Raw genomic sequence first — 20419 nt, 5'->3', positions numbered from 1 at the left:
TAATACATACTCTGGGTTAATTAATAAGTAAAAAGTGATTTTATTAAATACAGAAAGTAGGATTTAAGTGGTTCCAAGTAATAGAAGATAGAACAAAGTGACTTACCAAGCAAAATAAAATAGAGCACGCAAGTCTATGTGTAAGAAAACTGAATACAGATAAAAACCTCACCCAGTAAGATTCCTTTTACAGACTAGTCTCCTTCTAATCTGAGTCCAGCAATCACTAATCCCCCCGCACACGCACCCAGTAGTTACTGTCCTTTGTTCCAGTTTCTTTCAAGTATCCTTGGGGGTGGAGAGGCTATCTCTTGAGCCAGCTAAAGACAAAATGGAGGGGTTTCCCCGGGGTTTAAATAGACTTTCTCTTGTAGGTGGACACTCCTCCCTCCCCCTGTGTAGAATCTGAGCTACAAGATGGAGTTTTGGAGTCACATGGGCCAGTCACATGTCCATGCATGACTCAGAACTTACAGGTAGCAGCCGTGGTACACATGCTACCTTGAATGTCCTCAAGTAGACTTCTTTTGTGGATTGGAGCCTTCCAAGTTCCATTGTTCATGAAGTGCTTCTTGATAGGGCACTTAACTTGCAAATTCCTTTCTAAAGAAGCTGACCAAATGCCTTGCTAAGGTTATTTAAAATCAAACAAGTATACAGCCAATATTCATAATTTTGAATACGACAATGACACATGCATACAGATAGGATGAATAGATTCAGTAGATCATAACCTTTACAGAGATATGTTACATGACATATGTAGCATAAAACATATTCCCCTTATGTCATATATACATTCATAAGCATATTTCCATAAAGCCTTATGGGGGGCACCATCACAGTGGCTTTGATGTCTTCTGAAGTATAAGTATTAATACTTATTAATGAAGATATTGGAATTAAATGATCAATAATCAGATTGGGAGTGACAATTTTTATAATCCTAAATGGTGGACAGTAGGGGGACAATCTGATCTTTGGTGTAATAGAGCCCACATCTTATGTAGCATTTTCGTGGCTCTAATCAACGTGAGTTTGGAGAAGTTTTTTTTTTAGAGTCTCACCTTCCTTATACTGTATCTTAACCTTCCTGTAGCACTTTCTGTATATCTAATTTGCTGCATGGTTTACTTTGCAGATAAACCAGAAGTGTTACACTGCAGAAAACTGGTGGATAAACACATTTGTTTAAACATAAAGTGTCTGTGCTAATGTGTTTCACAGGACTGATAAAATAAGTTAATTTAATTGCCTAAACTTTCTAAAATCTTTTATCCTTGGTAGGTAATCAAGGCTGTGGATGAAGGGTACCGCTTGCCACCTCCTATGGACTGCCCAGCTGCCTTGTATCAGTTGATGCTGGACTGTTGGCAGAAAGACAGAAACAACAGACCCAAGTTTGAGCAGATTGTCAGCATCCTGGACAAGCTGATCCGTAATCCCAGCAGTCTGAAAATAATCACCAATGCGGCTGCAAGGTGACATGTTAAATTCTACATCACACTTGTTGAAAATAAATGTTTGCATTCTCCACCTACAGTAATTAAAATATGTTTGCTTTGTCCATCCACTTTCTCAGTTTTATCCATTGCTTATTTGCATGCTTGAAGGCTAGAGAAAGCTTTCCGCTCTCTGGTCAGAAGAGATTATTGTAAATAAAAATATAACAGCTGTTTGTTTGGGCTGGTGAAACCCAGCTAATTTTAAACTGAGACAGGTAAGTGTTAAACTTGGGTAAATGAATATCTCAGGTGCAAGTCACGTTGGTTTTGATCCTGCAATGTGCGGAACTCCCTGACCTCCCACTGACTTCAGCTGATGCTGAAGGTGCTTAGTATCTCACAGCTACTCTGATTCAGCAAGGTACTTAAGCATGTAAGTAACCCCATAACTAGAACGGAGCAACTCACATGCTTATAATTAGGCAGGTGCTTAAGTATCTTGCTGAATTGTGTCCCCAAAAAGGTATGTCATGCCCCACTCTTTTCTGGCCTCATCCAGTAAATTACGTACACATCGGAGTACTCCCTTATACTTCAGTAAGACTAAAATGCTTAAAGTTAAGCATGTACTGAAGTGTTTTGCTGAATCAGAGCCTTAATAAGGATCTCATTTCTAACATGAATGCTGATACAAATCTTCTAATTGCATTAAAAAGACTAATTTACAATCCTGTTTATCCAGAGAGTTTTGGGACATAAGCAATGTCCTGTCCTGATAAAGAGGAGGAAATAACTGATGAATTCCCTGGCATTTGAGAACAGAAGCAGGATATGGTTAAATACCATAGTTCTGATTAAGTAGGTATGGATTAACAGGTCTGTACTACACATAAAATACCTGGCTCTTAAAGAGGCTGCTATGAAAAGGCTAGATTTTAAGGCTGTTTTAAAAGGGGAGGAGGGAGTGCTCCCTGATCTTAAGTGTAAATGTTGATGGCAGGGCCCAGACTGACAGCGTTGGAGACTGATGTCCTATATTCACAGAATAGGTACAGTCTGGGTAGTGGCAGTGTGGGTTATGCATGCGTCACAGTAATGACCTGAGGGGACCATCTTTTCAGGAGAGAGGCTCAACAAAGTATAATATTAAATGTCCTTTAAAAACGAATCCCAGGGGTTTATTCTTTTTTTATCTGTATCTTAAAATATCTTGTCTTCCACAGCTGACCTAACCCTTACTAGTTGTTAATTCTGTTCCATCATGGTGAACTAAGGGGATATCATAACAAGGGAAATGGGGGTGGAGCTGAAAAATCTTGGTTAGTGTTAAAGCCTGCTATGTAAATAGAATTGATCTGGCTCCTTTTCTTCTTGCCCCAGGCAGTGCGTTTTTTTTTCCTGAGGTAGAAGCTTGCTAGTCTAATCACCTCTCTCCCACTAGTACACAAAGAAGAGAATAGGCAGAGGAAGGCAGCGATACTAATGGGCTTGGTTATTAAAAATACATAATGCGATTTGATTCTCCTGCACAGTAAATATGTTTTAATAATTAATTGCTGGGGTTTTTAATACATTGTAAATGATAAGAGTTTATTTGGATAGCTATTCCATGTTATACGGCAGTTGATTGTATTAAATCCAAATTAGTTTAAGCATTACCTTCCCCAGTTAAGAGTTTGTTCTAAATGTCTTTTAAGCCCCAGTTCAGCAAAAGCAAAAAAAAGCACAAGTATGTGTTTAAATTTAAGCAAGTGCATAAGTGGTTCGCTGAATTGGGAGTTGGGAATAATTTCCATATTTTATTTTGTTTTCAGTTTTGGTTTGTGGGAATCATTGCATACTCTTTTTTTTTGCATTTAAAACAAAATATTTATTTGTTTCATCCATCTAATACCAAACCCATGCACAGAATTCTTCTGTGACCTCTAGATACCAAAGTACTCAGAAACTAGTTGCTACGGTTCAAGGGTGAGTTGCACCTGTGATCTCTCTCTCTGTTTCTCTGTGGGCACTTTTTCCAAGTGAGAGATCTATATCTTACAGAGAGGAATCCCATGGTTCACCCCACCTGAGACTGGATCATCAGGTTTCAGCACTCCCTGTTTACTAACCATATTTACCTCAGCTGGCCCAACTTGACATTGAGTCCTATTTTAGAATTCTCTCTGTGACCAATATGAGGTTTCTGTGACTCAGGACAGCTTCTTCAAAAACAAGTGTGAGGTATTGGTGCATAGAAATTTAGCAAGCAGAAAGAAACAAGGTTGAAACAATAACTGCCTCTATGCGTCTTATCTGACCTAAACCTTATCCTTTCTTTGCCCATGTAGGTGGATTCTGCTCATCCCAGTCACCCCTTCTGAGCCTGAGGTCCAGCCTGCAGCTCTCTGCAGGCCCTTTCTTTTAGTCCAAGACAGTCTCTGAGTTCACGGGCAGACTTTTTTATTTGTTCCAAAGTTCCTCTGTCTGCCCTGGGACCCTGAGCCTTGTCCAAATTTATGCATCTTCACCAGTGGGTCAGGTTGAACTTCAAAGCAGTAGGCTCTCTGTTTTGTCCTTTAATTATTGGTGAATAGGTGATACTTAGAGGAGTTAGTCAAGTCTTCCTCTCTAGATGCCTGTCAGGGTGTTTCTGTACTGCAGTCAGAGGTATGACTGCAGCACTTCTTTGATCTAGCTAGCTGAAGTAACAATAGCAGTGAAGCATGGACTTCAGCTTGGGATAGCTGCTTGAGTACATACCCAGGATCGCAGACAGGGTTAAACATAGCTAGATCAAAGGAAGCTCATATAGGTCTTCATATGCTGCAATCTCACCTCCAATTGCAGTGTAGACATACCCTAATTGTGTGCTGGAATTTACCCTGGTGATCACATAACCCCTGACAGAATAGCAAACAGGGACATGTAGTTTTCATAACACATTCGTTACCAGTACTCTGGCAAGTCTCCCTTTACTCTCTGCAGGCATGAGAGGAATAGACGTGCAGCAGGAAAAAAGCATTATGACTCCCCAACACACAGTCCAAGTATCTACACCAGAGGTGGGCAAACTAGGGCCCGCGGGCCACATCTTGCCTGCGGGAGCCGTTCTGCCTGGTCCTTGAGCTCCCGGCCGGGGAGGCTAGCCCCCGCTGTCCCCTCTCCCCCACAGCCTCACCTCGTCGCACCGCCAGCACTCTGGCCCGCCGCTCAGGGGCTGCAAGCTCCTGCTGCTCTGAGTGGCATGGTAAGGGGGCAGGGAGTAGGGGGTTGGATAAGGGGTACGGGCTCCTGGGGGGCAGTCAGGGGATGGGGAGCAGGGTGCAGAGGTTCTGGGGGGAGGGCGATCAGGGGACAGGGAGCAGGGGCAGTGGTTCTGCAGAGGGGCAGTCAGGAAACAGGGAACGGGGGGGTTGGATAGGCATGGGAGTCCCGGGGGGGGGGCTGTCAGGGGGCAGGGGTGTGGATAGGGGTTGGGGCAGTCAGGGGACAGGGAGTGAGAGGGTTGGATGGGGCGGGGATTCTGAGGGGGGGCAGTCAGGGGGCGGATAGGGGGTGGGGGCCAGGCTGTTTGAGGACACACAGCCTTACCTACCCGGCCCCTGATACAGTTTTGCAACACCGATGTGGCTCTCGGGCTAAAACGTTTGCCCACCCCTGATCTAGACTGTGCCCAATGAGCTAGGTTGGAGAAATCCTCTCCCACAAGTTATTCTACAGCAGCTACGTGAGGCTGTAGTAACTCCCATGACACCTATGCCCCTAGTCAATATTTAGGAATCACCAGTGGATCTACATTGCAGTAGCTCCCACCCCTCCTTTAACCCCCACTTCTGCCCTTCTGTTAAAATCCTGTTGTTGAAAGCATGCTGAAAGTCTCATGGAGCTGTGTCCTGCAAATCCCTCTTTCCTCTGTCTGTCTCACACACCCACACACACACCAGTGGAACCAAGTTAATTCTGCTGCATACAGGAACCTCTAGGTCTGTGGGTAAGTGTAGAAATTACCCCCGGATATATGGGTACAAATGATGGAAATTTGTATGGGAATATATTTCGCCTAATGATATTTTAAAAAAAGATATTATAGATATAAAATCATCTTTTTATAGCTTTTAACCTTACATGTTTAAATGTGTTTGGTAATCCGCTGCTGTTTAAAATAGTCGCTACCCTCTTACATCCAGATTACATGCATATTACTAGAGGTGTGCAATATAACTTGTCACCCTCCCCTGTTGCATTTCTTTGCCTCTTATGTTAGGCCCCAGTTCAGCAAAGCACTTAAGCATGTGCTTAGCTTGAATCCCAATGAAGTCAGTTAAGTATATGCTTAAGTGCTTTGCTGAATTCAGGGCCTTTGTCTGCACGTATTTCATACAGGTGCCCCCCTCTGCTTAAGTAGGAGTCTGTGGAACAAAAATTGAGTCAAATAATCTGATTGTGTTTAAAGGGATTGGGATTCCTGGGTCCCAGTCTTTTAGTCCCCTTAGTGTATTCTCTGATTCCGTAACCCTGAAAGGGGTCGCAGGTAGTGGTACCAACTACTTAAATGCTCGCGTTGGGACTTGCTGAACCTATCCTACCCGGATGGTACAGGGAAATCTGTTGCCTCCTTGTAGGCACAGTGAATGGCTTTCATGAAGGTGTTTTCCTTCATTTCCTTCAATTTTCCACTGAAGGTGTACAGGAGTCTCTCTTGGAAGCTGTAAGAGCCACTGTCTGCTCTCTCAGCAACAGTCTAGAAATTCCTGCTTTTAAGACCTTATTCCACCCCTGACATGACTGACAGGGCCAGAGGGGCAGGGCCAGCCCACAGCAATTCTTTAACCTCTTTACCACTGGTGTGGGGTTTATACACGCCATCACGCTTTCTTCCCCCAGATGAAACCATATTCTTCAATTACATAGTCTTTTTGTGAAGTCTCTCTTTACTTGGCTGTGTATGTACTCCTTGGGCTCAGATGTTTATATCCCTTGTGCCTTCTCCTGTACACGTAGGTGTCTAGTTTTGCAAACTGATGTAGAAACTGAATACGGTACAAGTGAAGTTGTGCAAGTTATATAATTTTGCCAAAGCATTGCGTAACCTAATCATAATTTCCTTTCATTCATGTCCTGCTGTTCTCTCTTGGTATCTGAGCATTTTGTTGGTTTTTATAATTGAACGTCTACGTTGTTTGGATATTTGTAGCCTGGAAGTGAGTTCATAATTCTCCCAGTTTTCATCAATTCCATTATATTTGTACTTGGACTTATTATTTTTGAGACCAGTGTATATTACTTTCACATGGGTGAACATGTCACTCAATTATAAAGAGATGGAAAGCTTTCCAGAATTCAGTGGGTGAGTCAGAAATACTTCATCCATCCCGTAACAAGTTGGTGAAACTGGCATCCAACAGGGTTTGTTGATTCTTGTTTCATTTGTGAGACACAATGAAAACCAAGAGTTGCATAATTGAAAATATTTCCCAAACTATAAAACTCTGAAATAGGCTTCTGACCCTTTTTTTTTCTACTACTACTTCTTTTTTTTCCTTTTTGTCAGCTATTGAAGTTGATTAGGGATTTCTATAATTCTTCAAGCTTCATTGTGCAAAGTTTTTTGGCTGGATTTCAAGCAAAAACTTTCTCTATTATAGATTTGATGGCTCAAATTTTACAATAGCATCACGCGCATAAGGAGGCAGAGCACATCCAAAATTTGTACCTACGGTTTCTTCTGAGTTTCACATTGACCAAATTATTCACCTTTCTTTCTTTCTTTCTTTCTTTCTTTCTTTCTTTCTTTCTTTCTTTCTTTCTTTCTTTCTTTCTTTTCTAATCCCCATCAGTCTACAGAGGAATCTGCCTTCCATACACTATATGTGAAGAGGGCTTTAGTCTTTTACTTGAATAGAACTAGGCCATTCAGGAAGACACCTAGACTCTTTGTTTCTATTGAAAATAGATCTAGGGGAGCTTCTGTCTCCACTCAGAGACTTTCTAAATGGATCCCTGCATAAATTATTGCCAATTGCTGTTCTGCTGAGGTTCCACCTCCCTTTTGAGTGACTGTACTCTCTACTAGATCACAATCTATCCCAGAGGCCTACTCAAGGACATTCCAGTTGCTGAAATCTGAATGGCTGCAACATGGTCCTTGGTACATATATTTTCCACCCATTAGTCTTTGTTTCACTCTGCGAGGTCAGTTGCTGTAGTAGGTAATGCAGTTCTTTCTTCTGTGATTGACTCTGTTCCCATCTCCTTAAGGGGTTACTGCTAGGGAGTGACCTGAAGCGATGCTACTCAGAGAAGAAGGCTACTCACCTTGTGCAGTACTGGAGCTCTTCTAGGTGTGTGTCACCTAGGGTGCTCCGCTATCTTCCCTTCTTTCCACTGTTTTGGAGTTTCTTTGTGATAGAGAAGAAACTGAGGGCAGTTCGCCCATGTAGCCTTCTATGACCTCAGTATGGGGCACAAGGGTAAGTAGGGCACACGCACAGGCTAAACAGGCAACTGCTACCAAAAATCTCCAATCAAAGGCTCAGGGTGCATGCACACCTGAACTGGACCATCCACAGAAGGACACATTTTGAAAAACTCCAGTTACTGCACAAGGAGAGTAACTGCTCCTCTTTTATTACTTGCTGTTTATTGTGATTCGGAAGGGATCTATTCTGTTATTCTCAACTCAGTATTCAGGGCTTTTACTGTGCAGCCCTCATTACCAGTAATGGAAATTCTAAGCTGGAAGTGCTAGAAAACAAACTGTGCCTGATATAGTAAGCATTAAGTCTGCCTTGAGATTCACAATACAGCCAAATGTGAGATGTGATGCCTGCGTAAGGCAGGTCACAGCGCAACATGGAACAGACAGGGAGCCAGTACAACATTTTATAAGCCTTCTAATGGCACTTTTTTTCTCTTTTCAAGAGATTGTTTTAGCAATAATGCCTGGATAGAGTTAATGGGCAGCCTCTCAGCCAGTCAGGAATCCCTAAGAAATACCCTGCACCATGACATCAGTTGCTTAATTGTATAGCTAATACGGCACTGTGTATAACAAGTAGAAAATACATTCCTGTACATAGTGGTGGGTTTGGTCTAAAACGCCCTACCCTGGTAGCCAGTGTTGATCCTGCTGGGAAAGTGTAAAGTGAATTATACTGACACTGAGGTAGGTGACTTGTTGAGTCTTTACTTTACCTGGTACAGTGGGTTTGGAGATGGCTCCCTGGAGAGAGATGACCTAATGTGTGGGCTGAGCAGCTCTGAGTGAGGAACTTTAGAAGCTTCCAAGGCTGAGAAGACTTAAGCTACTCCTATTATTTTCTTTGTTAATAAAGCTAGACCCCATGTAAATAGGGTGTGGACTATGTTTTCAGAGCAATTTGGGAAACGTAAAAGTAGCGTCAGGAGCTTTTCGTTTTTAAGACACACTGCAAAAGGGGTGTCAAAAGAGAAGAAGAGGTAGGTCCTGAAATGGGTCAGGGAACAATAAGAACTACAGCAGCAGATCTTTCTGCAGCTTATAGCAGCAGGCCTGGGCGGCAGCACACCAGAAACAGCAAAGACTATTCCTGGAGCGGATGTTCTTGAGGATTGTCAAACTAGAGACACTGCTCAGATTAGCATTGGGTATTGATCTTTACCTGTCCAAGATGATAACTTATAGGTTTATGTCGTCGTCTTCACTGACTCGCAGCCATCTGCTGCAGCAGCATAGCGCCCCTCCGTGGGGAGCAAGGGAAGAGGATTCCTAGGCTGTCTGTTTGGTTTTTAACAAGAGACGCACACGCTGCATATCAGACCCTGAGCAAGATGCAGCGATCCTGGACTTCCTGGGGACCTTGGAAGAAAAATACCAGAATGTTGTTTCAGGGTGAGCCCTTTTCTTTTGCCCAGCAGTTGGACAACTGGGCTGTGCATTGGCTCAAGCCAAAGGAATGAACTGCAGGAGAACTGATGCCTGAATTATTTTAGAATAGTATTTTAATAGTCTGCTTTGGAGGATGCAGATAAGGGTATGCCAGCACCAACTATCTAAGCTGGCAAGAAGCTTTCTCATGGAGGCTAAACTGTTGGGTAAACCACAAGGGCTATGACTGCAACCCTGACCTGCAGCATCATCCAAGGATCTGCTCAAGGAACATTTGGGGAGAAAACTAAAAGAGGTTGGGCAGTATGAAGAGGCAGCTCAAAAAGAACATTTGTTCAGTGTCTAAGAGGGACCCTTCCTGTTGTGTGTATTTTGCCTGTAGGCAATGGGGAGTGTAAATAAATCAACGACTGTCCAATGAGGCAGTGTGACTTTAAAGAAATGCTAAGGTCAAAACCAAAAAGGACGCTCATCCAGACTCTAGGTAGGAGCCAGCAGCCCTTCCTATGGTCTGTTATTTGTGTGAGGAAAATAGTGCATGCAAAAAATGGTGTCCCTTTGTAGAATGTGACAATGGGGGCAACAAGTGGTCTTGCTGAGACTGTGAGCGCTGAGACTTCGGTGTGTGTACTGCTTGTAATAACCAGCTCAATGGACTCAGGGTGCACCCAACCATTGGTGTGGGAGCGCTGAATGCAGCCTGAGCTACTTAGGTTACCAGCAGCTATAGAAACTCAAGACACATCCTTCATTGGTAATTGCCTTGACAATGGAGAGATTAGGGGGGACCTTTCTGAACTCACATGCAGCTCTGGCCAATTGTGGAGTGAGACTGTGGTTACATTTTTAGTCTCACCTGGGCACTGAGGTTACATTTTTAGTCCCTCACAGTGAGAGGAAACCAGAGCTTGTGCCCTGGGCCTGGTGGGGTGGAGGTGTATGTAAAATAGTCAAATGAGGCAAGTAGCTCCTTTCCCCCACTTGAATATAAAGCAGGTGTGATGGCTGTCTGGAGGGCAAGGGTTTAGGATGTAGGCTGAGCAGTCCTGAGCGAGGAACCCTAGGAATAGCCACGTCTGAAGAAAAGATGTGAGCTGATCTTTAATATCTTGCATTTTTTCTTGGTTAATAATGCCAAAACCCAGGAAGCAAAGTGAGGGGAAGGAAGCTTGTACTTGTAAAGAGTGTGAGCTGTATTTGGAAAGGAAGCTGGGAAAGACTACTGCTTGCAATTTCTAACTGGTGATCTATGTAACAACAAAGTGTACCCACTTTTGACCTCAAAAACAAAGAGGAGCAACAATCTGGTTTACTCTCAAACTCAGCAAACACGATATGAAATCTCGGGGGAGGGGGGAGAAAATATGCCAAACAGCAAGGCAAATTTTTATTTTAAGAACAAAGCTGCTAATTTTACCAGAGGGATGCTTTAAGCCAGGCATAAATAGCTGTAACTGCAAAGATTCTAGTCCTTAAGGTCCAGGGATAATTAAAGTAAACACAATGGCTCTACTTCTCCTCAGTGTGACATTTATTTACTGGTCTCCTGTTGGGAAGCACGTACACTCATGATTCCATTTGCTATAGAAGATAAAACTAAAATTGCTTCACATGCACTCTCTTTTTCTAAGGTCGGAGATAACTATGTTGTCCTGAGCGTTAGTCTAGAATTTCAGTGCTTGAAGTCACAAAGTCATCTGCATTCAAAGCAATGTAGTGAAGGTGTCGTTTTACTTTTTGTAAGAGAAAAAGGAATTATAGATGCCTGTTTTTAAGTGTGAAAGTATAAAGGATATTTCCAAATTTAGAAATAGGGAATTAGGTTACATTGATTAGGGGAAAAAACAGAACATGGAATCCAGGAGGTGGCATACGGGATTTCTCTACCCAGCAGCAATAAGCTGTCCTTTACACAGAAGTAATGCTTCATTCTCCTGGTGCTTATGGCACCTGAAATTACAAATTAAGTTCTCTCTCTCTCACTGGATAGCTGGCACACCTATAGTAGAGATTTGTACAACAGGGACTGAAGTTCCTTTGCTATTTATATATTTATTTCTAGACATGATGTGCTGTGACAAAGTTCCTTGAATAGTGACAAAATCTATTTTACTGACAGAAAACCATGGTTTTCTGTGCTTATGGGCACAACACAAGAGTTAATTCCAGCTGTTAACACAGTGGGCCCGTCTACTTAAAGCTGACTGCAGAAGGGCATTGTGTAGAAAGCACAATCTGGCATCTCACGGTTGAATTTGTCGCTGTATTTTTACTTATTTGGGGGAAGGGGTGTCACATGTCAGCAAATACGGACCTCCAGCCATATACAATGCAAGAATGAGTAGCACTGAGAATTTTCTCCATGCCAGTGGATGGATAACCATTTGAAAATGTAGCAGTTGGGGAGTGGAGGTGAGGACAAAACAAAAAGAGCCTAAAAAAAAAAAAAAAGAAAAAAAACCGGGGGAAATGTTCTTTGCTCTGTTTCCCTGAGCAAACATGCAATTTCCATGATTTCTTTTTAATGACTCTGTTCTGAAGCTGGTAGGTACTGATTTATGAAAAGCTGTAAAAGATCAGGTGGAACCCTGCAGGACGTCGTTTGCAGCTGCATGGATTGCAACCCATCTAATTTGTCTAGCTAAGTGTGAGCTCATGGCACACATCACCCAGCCCATAAATTTCATGTTCAGACCTTCTGTCTAGGGGCTGGGTCAGGGGGAGAAAAATGCCGATGTGTGCAGATGCTCTGAAAGCCCAGCATTCCCTTGGTGCATGGGAGGAGACATCACAGACTCTTCACAGTGAGAGACAAATTCCTGTTCATTGATAAACTGTCCAGATGTCCTCTCTGAGGAGGAAAGTAACTAATTTTTGCTTGGAATCCTACAAGGAGAAAAATGATACTTTACAGTGCTGGTTAGTCTGAGGTCACTTACATAAAAATTAGGTCATATTTTTTGTCCTGGTGATACTTTGATCCAAGTAATAAACATAAAAGCTCTGTTGGGCCACTCTAATCCCTAATCCTAGGGTCCTGTTCTATTTCAGCTTGTTTATGCTCACTCTTTCTTTAAGCAATTGTTGAGTCAGGCCCTGTTTTATTAGAGTTCAGATGAAAAAGGAAAAGTAACACACTACGTTGAATAGAGAAAAACTTTCTCCGTGCTTTATCACTAAGCACACTTCATAAATACCCATAATAAATGTCTTGGGATTCCAGATGTTATACTCAGAAAACCAGAAATAAAAAGTGACTCTTCATGGGACAAACAGTAGTTAGCTAGGTGTAGACCATATGGCTACTGGGTACACCCTGGATCTGCTTGCCAAACTTGGGCGTCTAACCATTCACTGTTCAAAACTTCACTTACATAGGTGCCTAAGGGCTGCTTTTGGCATGACAGTGGGAGTGTATGTGCTTAGCTTTAAAGGGCCATGTCTGCAAATTGTTTCTTTAACCCCCTGGCCATGTTTCCCTTGTTGCTCTTCTCCCGTCCCACCAGGCTTGTTGTACTGTTTTCCAGTGTCTTCTATCACTGTTATTCTCTGAGTGGTATGGTGCGTGATGGTAGATAGTCAGGAAATGTCTTTCCCATCTAAGATTGTTCTCAGGGCCCAAATCTTCAGCGGGTGTAAAATGTCCTAGTGCCATGGGAGGTGCAATGATTGACATCAACGGAGGATCAGGCTCCAGATATCTCCCAAGCCCATTTCTCCAGACAACAACCAATTGTTCGACTGCTCAGCCTGTAAAGAGAGGATTGCCAGGCAAAACATAATGCCCATGCTAAGAAGATACGTAGGTTTCTGATCAACTGAGTTGCTGCTCTTGAATCTGGTTGAGAATTGAACGTGAGGCTGCAACAACAATTGCTGAAAGGCTGATTATCAAGGCCTTTCCAATTTCTAGGGCAGCGTGTTCTGAAGCTTCTTACTGGCTTCACAATAGTGTCCAGTGATCCAGAAAGGGGAAATCTAGCGATTTGTACCAAACACGGGTCTCTTACCGTACATGACAGTACACTGTGCACAGTCTGGGTAATTGTATAGGTCGTGATATGTGTATTTTTGCTACAGCAGTCAAGCAGCCAGCCACAACTTCTAAAGCCTGCGTTCTAAAAGCCTTTTATAATGTATAAGAGGAATCGATTTATCAAACTAATGCTAGGCAAAACCTCAAAGATGGAAGGTTTGGTTTGGACATGTACCCAAAAGTCAAAGTGGCTTATTTGAACTTAGCCAAACTTCTTTAGTTTAAAAATTGAGGTCAGAATTGCATGCGTAAGAATTCTGGTATTTCCTCGTCCCCACCAGGGTCAGACGTACCACATGAACATGCTTCTTTAGTACTTCTGATCCTGATGAAACTTAAAAGGGCAAAAGAACGTGAAAATAATTAAGGCTGGGATTTTCAAACCCTAAAGAATTATGCACCCAGCTCCCATTGAAATCCACTGGAATTTGAGTACTTAACTCCATTTGGGGTCCCTTCATAAATTCTGCCTCAAAAGTTTTTCCAAACCTCAGATTCTGTTCAAGTTTGGGAGAATAATCCTTGGTGGTAGGTCTTTTGAACCCAAATCAGTTCTCCCATTACAAATATTAATGAACCACATACCCAGCTGCAACATGGCATAATCATTTAACTTTAAATCATGGCATTTGAAGCGTGATCTTTAACCACTCTCCTTCGCTCCTGATTCCTGGTGAAGAAATTCAGATAGCCACCTAAAGCTGGAATAATTAGGTTTAGTCCAGATGAACTGCTGAGGATTAGGGCCTGAGATGACAGGGAAGTCCCAACAGCTATTTATGCCACTTGCCTGATGTGGGTGGGCCACCTCTGTAAATGCAGATGGTGCGGCCTGTCATCTGAGCACTCCTTTCCACTGTTCTTGGTGCTGGTGCAATGAACCTCTCTGCAGTGTGCACAGAACGTGGCTCTTCTGCTGTCAGGCCCACCATGTAGCCCCTCACACAGAGCTTCAGTGCTGAGGATGGCTGTCTCCTGCCAAACACTAAACCAGCATATTGACAGGCAGCCTCTCTTTGTTATTTAAGGATCTGTTTCAACATACTGTCCACAGCTCAGTGGAGCATATTAGGGTGGAACGAGCATAGTCACTATTGCAGGGGTCCTGGTGCTCTTCCTGTTTTGCTGCGTGGTTAGATGCTGTGTAGCAAGAGACACATTAATTTTCACTCTCTTGTTTTGTGCTTAGTAAGTATCAAATGGTTTACATTGTTTGTTGCCTATCTACAATGATAGTGAAGGTGGGGATCAGTAATAAGAGATGTAGGAAGGCATTCACACTGATTTTTTGGGCCAAAACAAAACTGGCGTAATTCCAGTGGAACTTCCAGTAGGAGGAGCTCCTGGTATAGCCTTTTCTGGTGGGCAATAAAATTGAGTTCAGGTTACTTTTGTCCCTTAGTCTCCAGTCAGTTGCACAAAATGGCTTCAATTCAGCAAAGCACTGAAGCACACAATAGACCTCAATGAAAGTAAGCATGTGCTTCAAGTTAAGTGTGTGCTTTGCTGAATCAGGGCAGGCTCACAGTAGCTGTAGGGGAGGTCAAAATTGAAGAGAATACAGTAGACGGTCATTAGTAGCAACATATCGGTGCCCTTTTGCTATGTTGTTCCTAAGCAGTTGTTGCTGTTACGGGAGTGTTGACAATTCACTGGGTCCCAGGAAAGTGGTCCCAGGGGAAATGTTTCTCATAAGCGGCGATTGATCTTACAAAGTGTTACTGCAAACAAGCATCTACTGTAGTGGCTCATATTCTTAAATACTATCACAGGTGGAAGAATCTGATATAATGTTAATTAGTGTCGCAGCTGGGAAATAATTAATATGGACACTAAGATGTCATGCCCACCAGAAAGAATACTGATCACATGGGTATTCAGAGGCTTGGTGTGCAGCTTAGAAAAAAGATAACAATGCAATGAGAAAAAACAACTCATGTCAATACAGGGGAGGCCAGACATTTGTCCACATCTGTGCACTAACATAAGACATTACAGTGTAGTAGCAAAGTTGGAAAAGAAGAGCCCCATCACCATGTCTGACTGCATTGGTAGATCATTATGAGAGCCTCAAGTATGGCCCTCTGTAATGCTACCAAATGCAGGGATACCTGTCATCCAGCTATTCCTGGCAGTAGAGAAGTTGGCCCAAGAAAAGGTATTACCTCACCTACCTTGTCACACTTCTTATGCTTATTTTCAATAGGACGTTTACTTCCCTGTTGCTATTAATCCAACAACAATCTGCTGTTAGAAATCATACAGACTGAAATTAAATTATAATGTAAAAATACGTATCACATACTGGTAATGCTTTGGTGAGTTAAAGCACCTGGATGAGCCGAGTAGTTGGAGCTCATAAACAAGATGATTACACAGTGTTCCTCAATGCTGCCAACTTGAACAAATGGGGCCATAGTGGTGGATGAATTCCACAGACGAACAGGAGAGCAGCTGGGAACTCCTGCTGGTGTTGGTGTTAAGTTTAGACACAAAGTGTATCTTATGTTTACTCCGGCTCTCTTACTTTCTTTTTATTCCAGGCCATCAAATCTTCTCCTGGACCAAAGCAACGTTGACATCTCAGCATTCCGTATGACAGGTGACTGGCTCAACGGGATTCGGACAGGACAGTGCAAGGACATCTTCACAGGCGTGGAATACAGTTCATGTGACACAATAGCCAAGATTTCCATAGAGTAAGTTAGTGCAATTTGTAGTGCCCATGGATTTTTTTTATTTTAAACATGCACAAGTCACATTTTTGGACTAAGCTTTAACAAGAATAGCTTAAAAATACTCTCTTGTATTTAAAGGCCATTTTCAAGTGTAAATTCAAAATTTAGTTCTTATATATGTATAGAAAACAAACCGTTTTGCAGATGGCATGAGGACTGCAGCTTGCTCTGTGTAAGCAGACTCCTGTGCTCACACAGAGCCCAGTGGAGTCAGGAGAAGGTCTTTCCATGTGATGCCTCCACTCAGCCACCCCTCTAGCCATGTGGCCCTGTGCCTCCATTCCTATTCAGCCCCTGCCCCAGTCTGTCATCCCCCACTAGCCCTTATGAGCCCCTGTCTGACCTCCCAGCAGCCCCATGATGTCTCCCCATATCCCCTGGCCCAAAAAGTGCTGCGAAGAAGGGAGGCTTTCTCTTTCCTAGCTGGCTGGGAGCTGCTGCTCTGTTCCATTGCCCCAGCACCCTTTGGTGAGCAAAAGGCAGAACTGCAGTAACTTTCCAGCCCAAGTTATTTTCTGTTGAGTTTGCTCTGTTCTAGTGCCATCTTGCCCTCTGATGGGCAAAAAGTGGAACTGCAGCAACTTTCTGGCAGAAGCTTTTTTCTGCGTAAAAAATGATAAATTTGCATGGCTCATTAATTATGTGCACACACGGTGGCACAGAATTCCCCCCGGAGTCAGTTACTGTACAAACAACCAGTATAAAGACAGTCACTGCTGTAGAGAGCTCAATATCTAGGATGTAAGCGATATATAACAGATGGTGAGACACATTATGATACTATTAGGAAGGCAAAATAACATTAGAAAGATGTGTTTTACAGTCAATTCAAAGACACAGTTGTCTCAATGGTAACAGTGTCCATGGACTTTTTGCTGCAGGTCTTCACTATGCTGGCTGGGTGACTGGCCAGAAGTCACCTTTCTGTCCCTGATTAGATGATCACTACATTTATAAGCAGGAGGAGAGCCTGAGGAAGTTACTGAGGGTTTTAACTCTCTCAGGAAGATGGTGGGAATGTTTAAAGGAGAGGTAGCATGAGATAAGCAAACCTAAGAGATTTTAGGACATTTTTAATCCAGTTCATCCCTGAGCACCTACTTAGGTGCAGTTCATGTTGCCATCGAGGTAAAGGAAGGCATAGTTAGGACTTTAAATTTGACCCCGCTATTTGTTGTACTTATGCATGAATGTGGACAAATAGAAATGTCAAATCATTTGTTGGTTGCAACCAAGCTTCCCTTAAACAATTTATCATCCTCTTGTTCAAATCATCTGATGTGCATACGTAACACCAACAGAGCCCAGTCGTTGGCAGTTGGGATCGAACTGGGGACCTCTGGAGCTTAGCGCATGAGCCTCTACAGCATGAGCTAGAAGCCAACTAGCTGTCAGCTAAGGCTGTAGAGCAGACTCATTTTATCTCTCTCTCTCTAAGTGGTCTCGGGTCCACTAATTGGGACAGAACACGACACCCAATACTCATTAATATTGATAAGCCATGCACACATGCATTGAGAAAAGAATATTTTTCATTATTCCCAAAATGTTACAAATGCTACAATCCTTCTAATCTACCTTAAATTCCATTTATATAGAGCAGGGAAAGAACTGGTTCAAATTGGTGCTTTGAATGAGCCCTGATTTCCTCCTGCATCTCGAGGAACAAGCTGGAGGAGTTGGTGTTACAAATTCATGTATCCAGCTGGAATGAATTAGTTTGTTTAAATTTAAATGTGTACCATCTTTATTCCTGCAGTACAGATTATTGTGGTAATAGTCTCTCTGCACCTGGGAACATGTCAGGTATGGTTATGAAGATACTGTGCCAGAGAGAATATTGACTTCTTAATGGTATACATTGGTGGCAGCTAAGTGATGGGGAACAAGTAACCAATAGCTGCAGTATGGAAATTAAAACACATAAATACAGCCAATTAGCATGTTGTTGCAATTGTAAAAAAAAAAAAAAAAAAAAAAAGTTGATAACGGCAAAGACCCCCTGGGAACATTGCAGAAACCCACTAGTAATGGCCAGTTTCCTGTGGACTAATAGCTAATTAGCCTCACTGCAAAAGTGTGAAGTCACATTTCCACCGTGCCCAACAAAGGGATTAGATGGTCTGGAGAAACCGAAGGCAAAGACACAGCAGGACCTGTGAATGTGACCATGTAGCTATACATTTCAGCATCAACCCCAGAGTTGTGGAAGCCAAACTGCTAAAAGGGCTCAGTGTGCAAGATGGCAGGCCTGATTCAGGGAAAAAAATCAGGCCGGATGGTCACAGCATGAAATGCTGCTTCAGCAGGGAAAAGATCCCAGGAATCTCAATAGTCGACTCAGGTCCACAATCAGCACTTGTCTCATCTTTTGGGTGGGTATTTTCTGGTGCTAAACAAAGCAGAACGCAGCTTGGTGAGATCTTCTCCTATTGTGCTATTTTTTGAGAGAGAGAGAGAGACATTCTCACTGGTTTCTGTTCTCATACAGTCTCCAATCTAGCAATAGGGAAAAGGCAGTATGAAACACAGAGGTAGAGGACATCACATTTATCAACCCTGTGTTCTCTTTCTTTCAGTGATATGAAGAAGGTTGGTGTTACAGTTGTTGGTCCTCAGAAGAAGATTATTAGCAGCATTAAAGCGCTAGAAAATCATACAAAGAATAGCCCTGTTCCTGTGTAAGGTACCAAAATGATGTTGCTCAGGTCAAAGAAAGAGAGAGAGAGAGAGAGAAGTTGCTTCAAAGGGCAAATAGTGATGGCTGAGAAAACTGCACGAATTAAAGGAGCTCTCACAACACTGTTGGGAACATTGTTGGTAACTTCAAGCCCACTAAAAAACTCAAATATTGAGTATCAATGCCTTAAAAATAGGAACAAAAATTTTTAATCCTAAAGGGTGGGTGCTTTCTTTTCCCCTTCAAGTAACTAACTGATAATACAGATAATAATTTTGAAAAGAAAAAAATATGTAAACATCCTTCCAAGTAAAACATTGAAACTGAACCCTAGAGCCATTTGAACATTAACTGACTGAATATCATGAAAAACCATGGACATAAAGGCTGTGTGTTTGATCGACAGCAACAACAAGAAGAAAAAAAAGACTTGCAGTATTTTTATACACAGAAGAGATCTGTAACAGGTATTTTATTTCTTTAAAGGCAAGCAAAATTGAGGGATCATACCTCAAACTTATCTGGCCATACAATAATGTCACTGTAATCCTCTGTTTCAACTGTGGAAAGGAATACAGAAATAAAGTTTGTAGTGACTTTGAGTTAGTTCACAAATGATTTTTGCCATTACGTTAGCTTCCCTAAATGTTTCCATTTAAAAAACAAAAAAAAAAGTCTTAATTTTTTTAAAAAAGGCATATTTATTTCCTTTTATTCTTTATTGTTTATATTTATGCTTAAATATCTTAACTTAGATTTATTACTGCCATGTGCCAAATGCAGTCAGACTTCACTTATCAGAATTGATGGTTTAACCTGAGAAAATTGTATGATGTGTTACTTACTAAATTTTGCTGTATATTCATACTGCCCTGTTTGAAATCCAAGAAAGAAAAGCTTTATTCCAGCTCTTGCTCTGAACAATCCATCTGGAGTTACAGACATTCCATCTATGTCATATCTCTGTTCACAGTAATATGTTATATTTCTAACCTAGAGTAAATGTACTAGCAGAACTGTGTGTGTGCAACATACGAATTGTTCCATGGATCAATATCCGGCCTGGTTAAGCATGTTAGTTTCCTTTACCTCCCAAAGACCTGATTTCACCATCCTTGCACATGATGAGTAAGTAGCACCTTATTCAGATTGATTTCAGTGGAGCTATTTGCAGAGTGAGGTGCTAGAACCCAATATAAGGGAGGCAGATTTGAACCCTAATTTAGTGGGACTGCTTCTTTAGCTTACGTGGTAAAGGTTTGAGTCTGAGTATGGAGCTGAAGGTCAGGGATTCTATTCCTGATTGCCACATGTGCATAATTAGCAGGAAGTCATGACATATATATATATATATATATATATATATATACATACATACATAGTCCCTGATCATTACACTAGGATGTGACTTAGTGCTGCACATCTTGGACTGGAATCCTGCCCTCCTTAAACTTCCGCCTCTTCTGCAGAATGGATTCCACTGAATAACACTGAGTTCCTGTGAAAACAAACAAAAGACAAGACAAATGCATTTTGAAGGATCCAGGGCTGTAGTATGTAGTACAGATTACTATTAAGGCTACAATTTAGTCACAGGTATTTTTAGTAAAAGTCATGTATGGTCACGGGCAGTAAACCCCTGACTAAATCTTGGGGTGGGGGGGTTGGCCA

General features: G+C 42.2%; 1 protein-coding gene across 1 annotated transcript in view; it reads left to right on the top strand.

The window, feature by feature from the left end:
• The window catches only part of EPHA3 (EPH receptor A3), a 297851-nt gene extending 279098 nt beyond the window's left edge, over positions 1-18753 (top strand). The window contains exons 15-17 of the mRNA XM_077807293.1: positions 1288-1481; positions 15874-16029; positions 18648-18753. Of these exons, the coding sequence (XP_077663419.1) occupies positions 1288-1481; positions 15874-16029; positions 18648-18753 (456 nt within the window). The remainder of the gene's footprint in view (positions 1-1287; positions 1482-15873; positions 16030-18647) is intronic.
• The last annotated feature ends 1666 nt before the right edge of the window (positions 18754-20419 follow it).

Source organism: Eretmochelys imbricata, chromosome 1, assembly GCF_965152235.1.
Source record: "Eretmochelys imbricata isolate rEreImb1 chromosome 1, rEreImb1.hap1, whole genome shotgun sequence".
In the NCBI taxonomy this organism is placed as follows: domain Eukaryota; kingdom Metazoa; phylum Chordata; order Testudines; family Cheloniidae; genus Eretmochelys; species Eretmochelys imbricata.
This window is presented reverse-complemented; position numbering and strand designations above follow the sequence as displayed.